The sequence below is a fragment of the Gouania willdenowi genome, chromosome 1, assembly GCF_900634775.1.
Source record: "Gouania willdenowi chromosome 1, fGouWil2.1, whole genome shotgun sequence".
Classification (NCBI taxonomy): Eukaryota; Metazoa; Chordata; class Actinopteri; order Blenniiformes; family Gobiesocidae; genus Gouania; species Gouania willdenowi.
The window spans coordinates 10,619,086-10,636,108 of NC_041044.1; the positions used below are offsets into that span (position 1 = coordinate 10,619,086).

Sequence of the window (17,023 nt, forward strand, 5' to 3'; positions counted from 1 at the left end):
AAAATTCTCTGGAAGAGGATCCCTTACGATGGATTTTTTTTTTGTCACTTTTTTCACGCCTTTGGTGTTTGCGTGTCTGAGTAAGAAAGGAACAAATCACCCTCTAACGATTGAGGGAATCAATGAAAAAAAACACTTTCGGCATGTGTGTGAAGCCCAAATAGCACTTTTATGATGTTTAAAGCACAGAATAGTCAATTTAGCTTAACATGGGCCCTTTAATGATTGAGAGCGAAACATTTTTAGTTTACACTTAAAGCAGGGATGCTGGACTCCAGTCCTCGAGGGCCGGATTCCTGAGACTTTTAGATGTCTTCCTCCTCCAACACACCTCATTGAAGCCAATGTGTTGTCATCAAGCTCTGCAGAAGCTTGATAACGAGCCATTCAGTTGATTCAGGGACACATCTAAAAGTCTCAGGAATCCAGCCCTCAAGGACTTGAGTCCGGCACCCCTGACTTAAAGTGTTTCACTTGTTTGTTTTCAGTGAAAAGTTCTGATGCTTTAGAAAATTTAGGTAGCGTTAGGCTTCTTCAGTATTTTCCTCTGTCCGCCATTCTTCTTCGCTGTTTACTTGCACAAAACTGGTGGCACAATACTGTCACCAGCAGTCAATGTAAGGTACTGCAGCAGAAAGAAAGCACAGGCTGGATTTTATCATTAATTTACAAGATTAAATGACACATTGATGATACAAAATCCGCGTCGACTAATTTTTCTAGTCAATATTATCGATTATGTTGACTAATCATTGCAGCCTTAGTTAAATTAAAGTGAGATCATGCTGTTAAAACGGCAAAGAGAGCTTAAAGTCTCTACACCAGTAAAGGGGCAACAGAGTCCCGCACACACTGTCAACAAAGTGGTGGAAATGCTGCTTGGCCAAAGCAGTATCCACTTATTGACATCACGAGCAAGACGGCCATTAAAATAGTATAAATCACAAAGGGAGGCATATTCACTCAAGTGCTTCTGAGTCTGACTTTGTTTTTTGTCTTGGCATAGGACATTATAATGTCCCTTAATCCCAACCACACAGTGATCACTGTGATCAAGACTTAGTTCCTGTTTTTATCTTGCATATGTTTGATATTGATTTTCCACAGGAGTGACACATGGTCAGACTATCTCCACAACTGTAGGATCAAAAGAAGTCATCATCACTATTCGGGTGAGATTGGTTTCTGATACATGGGTAAAACTCCTGCACACTGTCAGTTAGTGTAAAAAGTTGATGGTCAATGTGGTGTATTTGACCTGCACAGGTGCAAGACAGCCCTCTGTTTAAACGTATTGGAATAGACATTCACTCCGATGTTGGCATTTCAATCGCCCAGGCCATTCTGGGAGGCACTGTCAGAGCTCCAGGTCTTTATGAAACCATCAGTTTTGTGGTAAGTGGTTAAAGATTTTCAAATACTGTATGTTCCAGCTGAATAAAGATAATCTCCAATCATCATGCAGTGTATTTTTAGACAGGCAAAACCCAGACCCAGCCTATTTTAATTTGTGCTTTCAGGTCCCGCCCAGTTGCCAGGCTGAACAGGTGATCCGTCTGCACAGAAAAGGCATTCGAATGTTGAACAGATTCACTTACGGAGATCATTATGTCCATATCAAGATCAAAGTCCCAAAGTAAGACACACATCTATACATCTTTTCCTTTTACATAAAGTATAGATACAGTTAATTTTCATACAAGAAATTATATAATGGATGGTTGACCAGAGCTTACTGTAACATTTAGACAAGCTTTTTACTGATGACTATTTACACTAAAATATTTATTCCATGGTACATTATGCCTAAAACAGTTTACTGCTCTGGGTGTTGATTTGCTTATTCAAAAGTTCATGAGATTTTATCCAAGCAATACTAGGGTAATGTACTAATAATAAAGTAATAGTAAACCCTAGCTAGCAAATAGAATGAAAATGTTTGAATTAACCCATTTACACAGACCGAGCTCGGACACGAAGCATTGGAATTCAATGTAATCCATATCCATCACTTTGAGCAAGTTTACCAATAAAAACTAGTTTTTAGACAAAAGGGAAAGATTCAGGTTTGTCACTATTTTTTTTATTTTTTATTGTTTAATCATAAAAAAAATGCAATACAATTTTTTTTTTTTAAACTGAAACATTTCATGTATTTTTTTTTACCACAAAATCCCCTTTCCACAGGGTTTCCACAGGGTTCCCTGCTTATTTCTTCGTTCTTTTTTCAGGAAGCTCACAAGAAGACAGCACTCTCTGCTGATTAGCTATGCAGAGGACGAAAGTCATGTTTATGGGACTGTCAATGGAGTGGATCCGTCAGCAGGTCAGAGCCACAGATCAGCCCTCACAGCCAATTCAGATTAATCACAGCTCTATATCAGTGATTCCAAGGCATGAGTTACATTCAGAAATAAGTGCTGCGTTTAGACTTTGTTTGGGCTGTTTTTACAGTAGCTTCGGCGTCCTTCACCAAAGCCGGTGTTGTGCCAAAGTCTGTGACCGCTACGGCTTCTCGGTGGTAGAGAAGAAGATAGCTATTAAGAAGCTATTTACTCCCCCTTAAACAATGACGCTCCGGTGGGTGAAGTAAATTTCCAGATTTGCTTAATACAGAACCACACTTTGCTCCTCAGACTTTTCTTCAGAAGTCCGCTTTACCAAAAGAGAGAGACCACCGATCTGTCAGAACCGAGGTAATCTGGATCTCAAATTCTAATCGGGCTTAAAGTAATCACAGCCACATGGTTCCACACTGATCTTATCACAGCTCTCTCTCTCACACACACACACACACACACACACACACACACACACACACACACACACACACACACACACACACACACTGAAATCATGCTACTTTTCTTGCTTTCTGTCTTTCTCTACTAAGCTTTCACCTTTAAAATGTATATACATTTATCCTTAGTTTAGTGCTCTTTTAGCTTTATTGTGTTAGTAGGTTTTAACTTGTTTGATTAATAAATGTTTATGTGGTTTATGAAAATATTACCATCATAAAGTTTGTCATATGGAGAGTAGACAGTCTTGACAAGAGTTCTCAACCCTGGATGACAAGGTATTAATAACTAAGTGATCTGAAACAGTTTAACTCAATTTCAGATGGCACCTCCTAAGGCAAATTACTGGAATATTCATAATAATTAATATTATATTTCTTATCACTCCTTGTCCAAGTTTTCCCCCTTACACGTTCATTCATTCATTCATTCATTCTTATGCTATAGTGAGGCTGACGGCATCAGCAGGAACATATTACAGTGAAACAATGTGCTCTCATCCCAGTGTGTGTGATAAATGGAGGTCTACCTGAACAGAAACACGTTAATATCATAAATAATCTCATGATTTTACACATTAACGGTGCCAGCAGCTTCCTGCCTGTGTTCTTTCTTTCCTGCCATTTCTGTAACAACAATGTTGTTTTTGGTCTGAATTATAGATTTTGATTATTCATAATTTTAAACTTAAGCTTGTAGTGGATCAGATCTGAGCGAGTATAAAAGCACTGCCTCCTAACCAATCCTTCCTGGTGTGCTCTGCACTAACACTGTTGCTCTTTGTTGTCATCATGGTTTTGAATTCATCATATTTGTTTTTATCGACCTTCGTAGGACAGGGAATGTTTGGTTAGGTGAAGCCCGCTAATGGAGATAAATCCAGGATATAATTTTCTAGCTTTGTAGCATATCCCCTAAATTATAAGGATATTTTATGCACACTACCAAAATAATACAATACATTCACACATAAACCTCTGAGCTGCTGTTGACCTGTATCATTTACACATTTTTTGAGTTGGTTTTTAATTTTTAATTTATCTGTCTAATCCGAGTCAGCCACATGTTGTGCACTACCTGTCAAAGCTCTATGTGCTGGTGTCTCCATGCAGGTGGTCAGTTGTCCTCTGAGTAATAGACACGTATATGTCGGAACACTTCATTAACGCTATCAGTCCAGCCATCATTAGCAGCCTCAGCCACACGCACACACACTCACTCCAACAGAATGTTCATCGTGACCAACCAGTGCGTGACGTGTGTGTGACATATTGGTAAAAGGACTTCACTTATTCACTTATAGAGCGCTTTAGTACCAAAGTGTTTTACACTGAGTCACATTTACCTGTTACACATTCACAGCCTATTTGATGCTCAGATGAAGGACAGCAAGACAAACATTAAGCCTGATGTGCGTGATCAGAACGTCATATAAAGAACTACTTACTTACTTACTTTTGTGATTATCATTATTATTATTAGTAGTAGTATAGCATTTTCTGTCTCTTATTAATCTGATTCCCACTTCTTTACACACTCAGTCAAGCATTCAGTGAACTGTGTGTTTATATTAATTCAATTATCTTCACTGTTGAATCATCTTCGTCATACATGTTGCTGTCGGTCTAAAGGTGCTTTCACACCAAACACGACTGAAGTGACTGAAGCAACTCAATTACATTAAAGTCATTGTAAATGATGCGACCTCAAGTTATCTCCCCTAAAGCGACGTAATGTGTAATTTGAGCAACGAGGTCGCGCTCGACTTTGTCGTTCCAAGTCAAAAAATCTGAGCTTTTTTGGCGACTTCAAGCAACAAATCCCTCGTCCTTCACTGTGTGTAGAGCGGAGGCTGCAGCCCTTCCCTGTTCCCTCTCGCTTCAGTGCAGACGGCCGCAGCGGAGGGCTGTACAACTTCGTTAATTTAATTTATCGGGGCAAATTTAAAGCGGTTAACTTGTTGAAAACCACAGTAAATACTGATCATAACACATTCTGAGTGAACTCATCCTTTAATATCTCCATAAGTTGATCATTTAAACTGTTAAAGCGGAGCTTGTGATCGCGTCACTGGAGCAATGAAGTGATGGAGTGACCATAAAGCACCACTTTGTGAAAAAAACGACACGCTGCGGTCGTGTTCGGTGTGAACGCACCTTATTACCTTTAAAGATCTTTTTTTTTCCTGTGTTGCTGTTGGTAAGATTCGCAGCTTTTTCTGATCACGCTGATGGGAATCCCGGTGCCGAGTTCATTTCATTATGATTTACATATGTAAATGGTGGCGTAGACAGGGAGGGGGCATATGTGCAGTCACATCAATGCTGATTCAGATGTTCAAAGTTTAGTTGCATGGATCCAGTCCTGCGAACAAGTTCAAACATCTGAATTTTTACGAGCGTACGCCTGTCTCAGGAATGAGACGTACACTTAATTTTGTGCCATTTTTCACTCAAGTCTTTGTACATGAGGCCCCTGGTGGAGGTGAACTCTTAAGGCTCAAACAAATTTGGGAGAATATCCCCGGAGCGCACTCCGTGGGTACCAGGCCAGTGAAGTGAAAAGCTCAGATTTTACGACCGTGCGGACTTGTCCACTCCGTGGATGTCAACCGGAGTATGTTTGAGGGAGCCTTTGGCTACTGTTACTGAGCGTGAGATTCACTCATCCAGATTAAAAGCTAGCGTTTGAAAGAATTAAGTGCTGTATCCTATGATTTAAAAATTTGCCAAGAGGCATCTGTGGATTTCTGGCACCAGTGTCTCTGCAAAGAGTGTTATCTACTGCAGGAGATGGTAACTGCACAGCGGTGCATGTTGACCAGCTCCCTTTTTTTTGACACAAAAACTTGAAAGTTTAAAATCCTGAGACTGAAGACGGCAATGATGATGAGTAGCTCCACAATTCCCACTGCACTTGCATGCCGTGGCATGATTTAATTATTCGTCCACCTTTTATTCAAAATGTTAAATTCCATGAGTGTTGTGAGAGCTGATGTTGTAGTTTTTATATTTTTAAAGCTGCTTTGATTGTGCATGTTTAGTTTTCAAGATTCCTGCAGCTAATTAAGGACATCTTGTTTAAAAGTATGCAGTAGCCACACAAAAAAAAATGCATCAATAATCGTTAATATCATGATAATCATTGAATAATTAAGTTGTAGCACCCGGAATCATATTCAAATCGTGAGGTTCCTTAGATGCCATACCCCTACATGAAACCTGAAAGTCCTTTGAACGCCTCATGCTCTCCCACATCAAGGACATCACCGACCCCCACCTGGACCCCCTGCAGTTTGCCTATAGATCCAACAGGTCTGTAGACGATGCTGTAAACCTGGCTCTCCACGTCATCCTCCAGCACCTGGACTCCCCAGGCTCCTACGCCAGGATCCTGTTTGTGGACTTCAGCTCTGCTTTCAACACTATAATCCCAGCTCTCCTTCAGGACAAGCTTTCCCAGCTGAACGTGCCAGACTCCACCTGCAAGTGGATCACAGACTTCCTGTCTGACAGGAAGCAGCACGTGAAGCTGGGAAAAACCATCTCTGCTCCCCGGACCATCAGCACTGGATCTCCTCAGGGCTGTGTTCTTTCTCCTCTGCTCTTCTCCCTGTACACCAACAGCTGCACCTCCTCTCACCAGTCGGTCAAACTCCTGAAGTTTGCAGACGACACGACCATCATCGGTCTCATCTCTGATGGAGACGAGTCTGACTACAGGTGGGAGACAGACCGGCTGGTGTCCTGGTGCAGCCAGAACAACCTGGAGCTCAACGCTTTAAAGACAGTGGAGATGATAGCAGACTTCAGGAAGAACCCAGCCCCCCTCACCCCCCTCACCCTGGGAGACTCTACAGTGAGCTCTGTGGAGTACTTCTGCTTCCTGGGGACCATCATCACTCAGGACCTCAAGTGGGAGCTGAACATCAGCTCTCTTATCAAAAAAGCTCAGCAGAGGATGTACTTCCTGCGGCAGCTGAAGAAGTTCAGTCTGCCAACAAAGATGATGGTGAACTTCTACAGCTCCATCATCCAGTCCATCCTCTGCTCCTCCATCACCATCTGGTACGCTGCAGCTACGGCCAAGGACAAGGCCAGACTGCAGCGCATCATCCACTCTGCAGAGAAGGTCATCGGCTGCAATCTGCGCTCCCTCCACGACCTGTACGCCTCCAGGATTTTGAGGCATGCAGGAAAGATTGTGGCCGACCCCTCCCACCCCGGTCATAAACTGTTTCAATCTCTCCCTTCTGGAAGGAGGTTTCGGTCCATCAGGACCAGAACCTCCAGACACAAAAACAGCTTCTTTCCCTCTGCCACCATCCACATGAACACACCTGAAGTCACCCACTGAACCCCCCCCCCCCCCCCCCCCTCCACCCGATCACCACCTCCATGATGACATTATCTGCTGCACTGTATTTATATATATATATATATATATATATATATACCTGTATATATATATATATATATCCTTTATTCTCTATCTATCCTTTATGTATCCCTCATCCTTTATATTTATCATTATTATTATTATTGTTGCTGGGTTGTTTGTTTTTTTATTTTTGTTGTTTGTTTTGTGCACCAACTACCAAGACAAATTCCTTGTACTGTCCTTAAAACTGTACATGGCCATTAAAAACATTTCTGATTTCTGAAACAGAGGTTAAAATCATGTGGAGGAAGATAGCCTTTGAGACCTTTGCCTCTTTTGAGCCTTTTGGTCAGCATCTTTATTTTCACTTGATAAAATACTTGTATTCATCCAGCAGGAAGCAGCAGAACCTCAGGATTTGACACCAAGTCCAGCAGTGCAAAGACAGCAGAGGATAAACAAGAGGAGAGTTTCTTTACAAAACTAAAGAAAATATTTACCTGAAACTCTAATGCAGGTGAATGCTCTGAATGGATTAATTTATTAGTACAATTGCAGACTGAACATTGTTTAAATATCTGTCCTCCTATTTCAGGTACACAACTGGAAATAAAAAATTATCTTCCTGACTGAGCTTAGTAGATTGAGCAAGAGGTCAACACAGTGGCACTCTACAGAAAGGAGATGACAGTTGCACTTGTAGTGCGGCCATACCTCTGTGCTTATTCTATTCACGCATGGCACGTCACACACACACCTACGCACATCTACCTACCTACCTATCTAAACATCTTAATGACCACAAAGGAAACTTGGTTGGAATGATTCTTGAGAGGAAAATTATGTAACAGTGTAACAAATGATTCGTCTTTTGTCAGATCCCCTTAGTTTGATAAAAAAAATATTCCTATCAATGAAAATGTTTTAATTTTTAATTTAAATTAATTTTTATGTCTAGACAATCAAAGTGTGCTAAACTGCCAATTTTCTCACCTCCCTCTCACTTAACTATTGCTTATCAAACCAAAATATTTCAGTTGTATTATGACTCTTTAAAAGAATCATGTTGATTCAACCCATTTTTGAACCAACGTAATAAATTATTCCGTAAGGTTAAACTGATTCATTGAGTCACTTTCAGGGTAGCTGATTTTCAACTGCAACTCTAAATTGATTTCTTAATGGTGACATTACTCAATGGAATTATGTTTATTTAACACAATTTAATAATGAACTTGGTACTCATATTTGGCATGTAAATCTAACTTGATTTAACTATCATAAATATATTGCAGATTGTAGGTTCAGTGTTTAAATGGGAGCAAATACAAAATGTTAAAACATGATGTGCAATAACAAAAAGGGCAAAGAGTCAGAGTTCAATAGCAATATGGTTTTATTGAAGTTTGCAGAATATGCAACAAGGTATTTGTTACCTGAAGACTCAAAACAGCAGCACAAAAATAAAACACAAACCCCATTAGTTGGGTGATAAAGAAGATTGACTAAAGATGGACTTCCCATCCATGGCCTGAGAGAGTAGACTTTTTATTTGTGTGTGTGTGATTATCAAAGCCACTTGTTGTGGTTAATTATCTGCTATATTGGTTGATGTGTTTACAATAAAAAGAAAAGAAAAATTGTGTATGTGGTATTTTTTCTTTTCTACATGGCAGTGTGAAATAAAGCAGAGAGCAGCTTGCATAGATAATATTTGGACATAACACATATTTGGCATAGTTTTAGAGGTATGTGTAAGGGTAATAACTGAATGTTGATTGCATGATCATATCTGCTAATTTACTCAATCTGTTTTCAAGAATGATTAAAAATATATTATTAAATATATAATTTTTGAGTGGTGATGGTGAAATTAATCAAAAAAAAAATTTAGGCCATTTAAACACTGTAATTAAAAGACCTCTCGATGATGCATCATGGTCCTTAACCAATGGGTCCCAGACCTCAAGCCTCCGGCTCTGCAGACATCCGGGCTCTAGTACATACCTGTCAAGTATCCTGTTTTAGCTGAGAAACTCCCGTATTTTGCCCCTCTTTCCCGCCATCTTCCCATATTAGTATTTTCCCGTAAATATCCCATATTTTAATGTAATAGTTGAAAGATGCCTTACTGAACTGAACGCTGTCATGAGCCTCGCGAGAACTACCACCTGAAATGGTCTGAGTGGCAGTTCTCGCGTGATTATTGCCGACAGCGGCAACAAACCTGGAAACAACTCAGAAAAGAGATTAATGAATGAAAACGTTTTGGTGAAAAAAACAAAAAACTAGTGTAAATACATTGTGAAATGGGACAGAGAGTTTACCTTCTGAAAGAGCAGCGGGATGGGACACAGTTACATGTTGTTATGGCAAAATTATTAGTTATGCTTAATAATATATTTACTCATATATTTTAATCCTTAAACCTTGGGTTGTAACTTTCCATTGTGTTATTTTTCATGTCTTCAACTTTGCTTTTCACTCTGGGTCAGGCCGCCTCTTCAAAAGCACATGATATCTTCTCATAATACTGAAATCTCACAAGGTCGAGACGCACAGGCACCCTCTGTGTACGCACTCACATGCTTACACACACTCACATAGTCACACATACACACCCCATACACATCCATTCACACACAGAAACACATAAACGCACACACCTCCACTCCCATGACAACCAGCAGATACCAGAACTGGTTGTTTGGACCCAAAGAAGAAACTGTCTCTTCCCACTCTCTCCTATCACCTCCACCCTGTCCTCTTTATCTCCTGGGGGGAGGAGGGAGGGGGACTGAGGGGAAATATACGTGTTGAGTTAGAACTGTGTGACACTTGATCATCGGACGTCCGCCCGGGCGGTCACTAATTTTGTCCATCTTTGTACTCTTTTTACTTAGTTTTATAATAAACCTTTTTTTATAAAATCATCAGTGCCTCGCCTGGACTCCATCACTCAACCAGAGACTCAATCATGTCTCCAAATGAGGTCAACTGCAAATTTGCCGTGACAAATTGGCGTCAACGAACAGGATCCATCCGACTAGCACTGGAGAGTGGACACACTTAAAACCCCAAGGCTGCCCCACGGTGGTCTGCCCCTCGGACAGAGACTGGATCACGAACCATCGGTTGATATCATCAAACACCAATTCGGACTATCAAGGTAAAGCTGCCTTTATATATATATATATATATATATATATATATATATACATTTTAATTTACATATGTATATTCGCTCTGTGTTGATAGAAAGGCAACCAGTCGAGCACTGTATTGGTTTTCATCATTCTGGAGGTTCTCTTCTCCTTCAGCTGTTCTGTGTTTTGACGCAGTGAAAGAAACTGCCATGAGAAAGGGCTCAAATGGTTGAAGTTCTTTGCTTTTTAATACTATAAGTTCCCTATATTTTTCTTCGGGCTCGGATATTTTTGTTCAGGCACCTCCACGGACAGCCTGTGAGGTCCTGACCATAGGATAGACAGGCAACCAAAGTTTCCAAAACGCCCCGGTGCCATGTACTGAGTTCACCTCTGTACCGATATCAAAAAAGATTAAAACCCCAACCCTAACCTAAACTGTAGTGAAGACTACAGGGAGTAAAACACTAATAATGGGATGAACAATCCAATAAACAAATAATATATGCATCCGCATATACAATCTTGGTATGATGTGAACTCAGATCATGCTTTCGGTGAGTTTAACTTCTTTTTTATCTTTGTTTTTATTTTTTTTTGTTTAAACGTGAATGGAATCAGATTTCTCCCTTTGGTTGTTTGGCTTTAATGCTTTCATTTTGGACGAGAGTCGGCTGCTGTGTTTCTGTGCGCTTTGGGTTTTTTTTTTTGGTTTTCTTTCTCTCAGCTGAACGGACGTGTGGCACGGGGCACACACACACACACACACAGAGAGAGAGAGAGAGCCACACCCACACACACAGAGAGGGAGACACACACAGAGAGAGAGAGAGGTAGCGCCCCCATTGGCCTACAGAATAGTGCTAAGCCATTACAACAGACACTATTTTTATTTTGAATTTTATTTGATTTCATGTTTGATATATCTGGGGTTCACTCTAAAATGACTATGAGCAACAAACACAAACACACACACAGATTAATACAGTATTTCATTTCATTTTATTTTAATATTACTGTTATCATTATCATTTTTTATTATTTTATTGTTAGTTTCTGTTGGCTTTGCGGTTGTCCCTGAAGAAACAACATCTTCAATGAAAGCTCTTAATGAATGAAATCACCTCCAACCCTTATGCTAATGAAATGTCAACATCATACAAAGGACCAAGCTTCAGAAGGAAATCGACTATCAAAGGACTCAACTCTCCCATTCAGCAAAGCAATGCTGCAACGAAATAACTCGCTCAGTCCCAAGTCAACTCTTCATCGTCTATGGAATGGGCCGCATGCCAATGTTGGGATTAACACATCCTGCCCCATCATCAAAGACTGAGAACCTGTGGGCATCGGAGTTGGTTGGACACTCCCCCACCAATGAGTTGCGGGTTAAACGCCACGATTACTGCCTGAATGATGGGCAGCAACTGCAGACTGATCACACGTCTGCTGGAACATCGTCACCAAAAAAGACACTGTTCCAAAAGCCACGAGGATGCCAAGCCATAAGAAGTCCACCACAGCCTTTGGTGGTAGTGCTATATCACTTTAGCCTTGAACTTTGGCATGGGGGGGACAACTAGCAAATAGCCAACAAGCTTCTCCTTCGATAGGACAATACTAACCCCTCTATTTTCTGACTGTGCACTAGATTATTTTGTTTTCATTTATTCTCTCATGACAGACCAGACATACAGTCACACACTCACGTTCATAACTATGAGCTGAAACACAGGACCACCATAACTTCACACAGAACCCTTCTGTTTGCCACATGAGACCATGTGTGCCCATCATTTACCTTTGCTTTTATTCATTATGTTGCTCATTTATTTACACTGCTTTTGCCTTTATGAGGAAAAAACAAACAAAAAGGAAGAAAATAGTGTTACTGATAGGTTTGTTTTTGTTTGCTTTTCTTTCCTTTTATTTTCTTGTTGAGGGGAGGCCCCCCCCCCACAATGCAAGATATGGTTACATTCGTTGAAGAAAGAGCCCTCTGTTGCCTCAGCTTTTGGAACTGAAGTTTTAATTTTTTATTCTTTTATTGGCCATGATTTTTTTGAGCTCACATGTTTTTTCTCCTTTGTTATTTCTGAACGATTATTCTTTTACTCTTTTGTTTTTACTCAATTTCAGGAAAATTGAGACAGAGATTGAGGACTGCAGCCTCAACCAAGTTTACATTTTGACATTTTTGACCGATACCCTCGTAAACAATCTGTACCTTACCCTTTTGAAGCTGCTTGCGACAGACAGTGTAGTTCAACATTCATCGTTTTCATTTTGCGTGCCTCCTCCTTACCGCGTCGGACTGTCTTACCGGCCCGAAGCCACTGGACAGCAGGGGGGGTACCAAATTTTTCCTGAGAAAACTGTCCCATTAGTTGCTATGAGTACATAGGCAATTACTTTTCAAACAAGAAGTCCTGGTTTAATGTGCAGCTTGGTAACCGAATACCGTTCTGAACAAATTTCTACGTTCCCTTAGAGTGAGGGTTATTAGAGGTTGCGTGCTCCGTTCAATGTTGAATAATCTTAGAGGTGCCCAATAAAGTCCTGACAGTCTGCGTTGGTGGTGTTTATAATTCTCCCCAGCTTTATATTTACAAAGCCGGAGGTTGAGAGTTGAGTTCCCCCCCCCATAATTCTCCCCAGCTTTATATTTACAAAGTCGGAGGTTGAGAGTTCCCCCCCCCATAATTCTCCCCAGCTTTATATTTACAAAGTCGGAGGTTGAGAGTTGAGGGAGAGAGTTGAGTTTTGTTATTAAGTGCACGGCCGTGCCATTTCTGCCTGATCAGCAGATAAGCAGACTGTCAGTACTACCATGGGCAATAATCTAAGTGTAGACTCCGCCAAGGCGGAAGTAAAAAGGAGCGTACCTCTTATTAATCAGATGATACCAGTGAAAAACAATTAATTAACGGTAAAAGGTTGCCAAGCAAGGGGGACAATAAGAGCTCATTGACCCCGAGAGAGGAGGTGGGCTGGCTATCGCCGCTGGTGGGTTAGATGAGGCCTATATTCTACTTAGACACTATGCAGCAAAACCTTGTGAATGCATGGACGGGAAAATTGAGGCATGAACGTGTGCGGTGCATGAATGACTGAATGATGACACGTTACGTATCCCTGAGAGAACCGCGTTGTGAGTGCGAATGTGCCGTGGACGTGTCATTGAGTGACTGACCGATGAATGGCTGTTTGAATACACATGTTCCTCTGTTTCACCTTCCTTTCCTCCTGGGTTTTGATGCACTAGATCTTCTCCCTGTTTTTGCCAATTATGTAGTGGGGTGTTCAGAAAACACTGCTGCTTGTTAAAATAATTATGGTTTTAGGCCTTGGGCCTTCTAAAAAGTTTACCAGGTTTTAAAGGTTATTTTTCTGGGTGTTTAAAAAAACACCAAACGACATTTTTAATATATAATACCACTTTCAGTGGAATGACTGGCTTTGACCTTGACTGACCTTACTGTTCATGTTCAGTGTCCATGTTTTTGTTGTTTTATGTGTATACTCGTTGTTGTGTGCACTTGTCTATGTCTTCGTCTTAGTTGTTGTTATTGTGTTGTTTTTTCCAATATACAGGTCGCTGGCTGTATACTCGAAGGAGACAAATCAAATCCAACTAAAGAAAAGGGATATTTTAAATTATTCATTTAGGTCTTAATGTTTTCCTCTCTTTCTGTTTCTGAGTGTTTCCTAACAGAAAATGCCACCGCCTTTTCGACTCCGATCCTACCTCCTTCAGCCGTCATGCCTGGTCACTGCTCTTATGATGAAGGATGAGAATTAAAGGGAAGTATTGTCCATAACTATGACTGGGAAGCAAAGGGGAAATAGATTGAAATAGACACGTGACAGTATGACATATTGTGAATGTTCTAACATAATATCTATTCCAGAGACTACAGAGACTTCCAATCCAACTGCGAAAGTGGGGACAGATCTTCAAATTTCCAAAGGGAGCGTACAGTTGACCCTGGCTTTGACCTTTATGGCTGAGGAGGAGGAGGTCGAGGAGGCTGGAGGGCACAAAGGCAGGCGGACACAAGAGAGAGGAAAACGGAGACACATCCAAAATGATCAGATAAGTGATTTTTCAATGATATTTATCATTTGGTTTTAAGAATCCAAATGTATTCTTATGTAAAAAAAAAAAAAAAAAAAAAGGGAAGGGAGAGGGCCAACGTCCCTCTGATTTTTGATTTATATTTTATCATTGGAAAATATAACCTCAAAACCCTCCAACCATTTTCTTCTTGTTCCACCAGCACTTAGCGTGCAAGACCATAAAACACCTTCACTGGGTTTAGACACTTTTAAGAGTAAAATTAAGGGTTCTCAACATTGGGTTGGTGGCCCAATCTGGGTCGCCTGAGATTTAAAAAGGGTCCTCCTGAAATTCTTGATAATTGATTGATATAAGAGATAGTTTAATGTTAAGTAACTTCCAAGCATTTAAGGAAGCTCTCCAAACCGTGCTATGGCTTGTCACTCCTACGAATGGGATAAATACACGGCAAAAGACAATATGATTGTTTGACTCAACTTAACTTTAATCCTGTCTAACCTTAAAGGGCCAATAATCTTGCTTAACTCTGGTTCAGACACAGAATGAGAGACACTTTTGCCACCAATTTACCTTCAAAATTAAGTAAATTACATCTCAAATAATAATTATGAGGGAAAATAATGAAATAAATGAACTGACAAATTCAGCTCTATAAAAGAATTGGGCTATGTAATTAGGTGTAGAGTGTTAACATTATTCAGAATAAATAAAGGATAGAATAAGATTTCTCCTTCACAAATAAGAGATAGCAAAGAAAAATGAAACAAACAATTTAAATAAATAAATAACATTATTTATTTATTTGGTTAAACTTATTTAGCTTTCTCACATCTCCATGTCTCCCAATTGTATGTATTCATCTTGAGAAGACATGTAGTCACACTTCTCCGTCCGACTTGCTATGCTTCTCCTTGCTCCAGGAAAGGAGAATCGAATTAATACTTCCTGCTTTTCTTTCAGCCTCATATTTTCCCGCTCACGTGTGAATGGGCTACAGATAACATTGAGCTAGGCATGGCTAAAAGCTCACTAACCCACACCTAACCATTGTGTGATTGTGCAGCAGCACCTTTTAGGATCTGAAAAGCTCTCAGATCCTGACCTCTGACCTGTCTCTGCCTTCCTGGAAGCTATAACTGAGCACCAGAGCCACACTAACTATTGATTTAGTTAGTTAACTAACCCTAACACCCCTACTCTTTAAACTTTTTATTTTATTTTATTTTATTTTATTTTATTTTATTTTATTTTATTTTATTTTATTTTATTTTGTTTTGTTTTGTTTTGTTCCCCCCCCCCCCCCCTCTTTTCTTCTGTGCAGGTACCAACCGATCCCAAGAGAGGTTGCCAGACAACAACTGATCATCTACACGATATTCGGCCTAATGACTTCGTGATCATCTACAACCCGGGACGAAAAGGGTGGACTGACCTAAGGTGAATCGGCCCTTTTCAGGTTCAACTGACGACACACACGGCTGTGAAGGTCGCAGAGCGAGCCACGTGGGCGACTGGTCCAACGGAGGAAGTACAACATCACCACTGATCAAGGAACCGCAGTAAGGAGCGTTTCCTCTCTTCTGGATCGGGAGCAGTGCTTTGATGAGCTTTCGTTTGCTTTGAAAGTTGCAAACGAAAGGGCAAAGGAAAAGACCTCGGGGGGTCACAAGCTGACCTTTCTAACGGGGCATATGGTCTGTTGAAGCTTTTGAAATCCAACCTTGAGGACATCGTGGGAGTAAAGAGGTCACAAGCCTTTCTCGCTGTGATTGAAGAGGTCACGAGCCCCTCTGTTTATGCCCCAGGAGCAGGCTGAAATCATGCCACCATTCTGTCTTTTCATGTCACTCGTGTTCTGGCCATCGATTGGCGCGATGGTCCTGTCCGCAATTCCAGTACTCCTCTGGCTCCTGGCCTCCAAGGGGGCAATCGAGGACACTGGACTTGAACCAATGAATGCAAGTGTTGTTCCTAATGTGAATGTTTCCTTTTACAGGGTTACTAATGCTAGCAGAAATAAACGTTGGATAAACGACATCGTCCTGCACGACACTTTAGCTGCGACCAATGTTACTCATCCGTTTTTCACGAACACCTGGTACCGATACGCACACTATCAAGCTAAAAGTAGGGGCCTATCCAACTGTTATGTTTGTTCTTACATGCCTGCGTCATCAACACCCCCCCGCTTAACCGCGATACCAATGGATGCTTCCGACTCCTTTTGTTATTTGTCTTACTCTAACTTCGGCATGGGGGACCCCAACCGTTGTTCTAAACAGCCAGTAAAAAAAACTGACTATATTACGCGATGACATCTTCCGCTATGTATGTAGATTACACGCGATCCACACTTTTTCCCTTCTGTTTCGCCAGAAACGGAACTCGCAAACTAGGCCAGATTCCCGGTCACAATTGCAATTATACCATGGTCCTGAATGCGACACCGCACATAATTCGCACACGTGCCCACGTTCATACACCCGGGACTAATGGCACGTTCAATTTAGCAAATGGGTTTTGGCTATGCGGTTACAGACTGTATACACACCTTTCCCCCAACTGGGATGGTGTGTGTGCACCCGTGCATGTGACTGATCACACATACGTAGTCT

General features: G+C 40.9%; 1 protein-coding gene across 9 annotated transcripts in view; it reads left to right on the plus strand.

Annotated features, from left to right (window-relative positions):
* LOC114462533 (dnaJ homolog subfamily A member 3, mitochondrial-like) overlaps positions 1-16,703 on the plus strand; it is a 33,075-nt gene extending 16,372 nt beyond the window's left edge. For 2 of the 9 annotated variants that reach the window (XM_028445456.1, XM_028445494.1), the window contains exons 7-12: positions 1,108-1,172; positions 1,267-1,395; positions 1,521-1,636; positions 2,232-2,326; positions 7,576-7,698; positions 7,777-9,300. In XM_028445456.1, the coding sequence (XP_028301257.1) occupies positions 1,108-1,172; positions 1,267-1,395; positions 1,521-1,636; positions 2,232-2,326; positions 7,576-7,685 (515 nt within the window). In that variant the 3' untranslated portion in view covers positions 7,686-7,698; positions 7,777-9,300. Of the gene's footprint in view, positions 1-1,107; positions 1,173-1,266; positions 1,396-1,520; positions 1,637-2,231; positions 2,327-2,454; positions 2,581-7,575; positions 7,699-7,776; positions 9,301-10,118; positions 10,351-14,238; positions 14,274-15,864 lie in introns of those variants that run through there. The other 7 variants (XM_028445441.1, XM_028445486.1, XR_003673966.1 and 4 more) reach the window with 6 other exon arrangements.
* Positions 16,704-17,023: the final 320 nt, after the last annotated feature.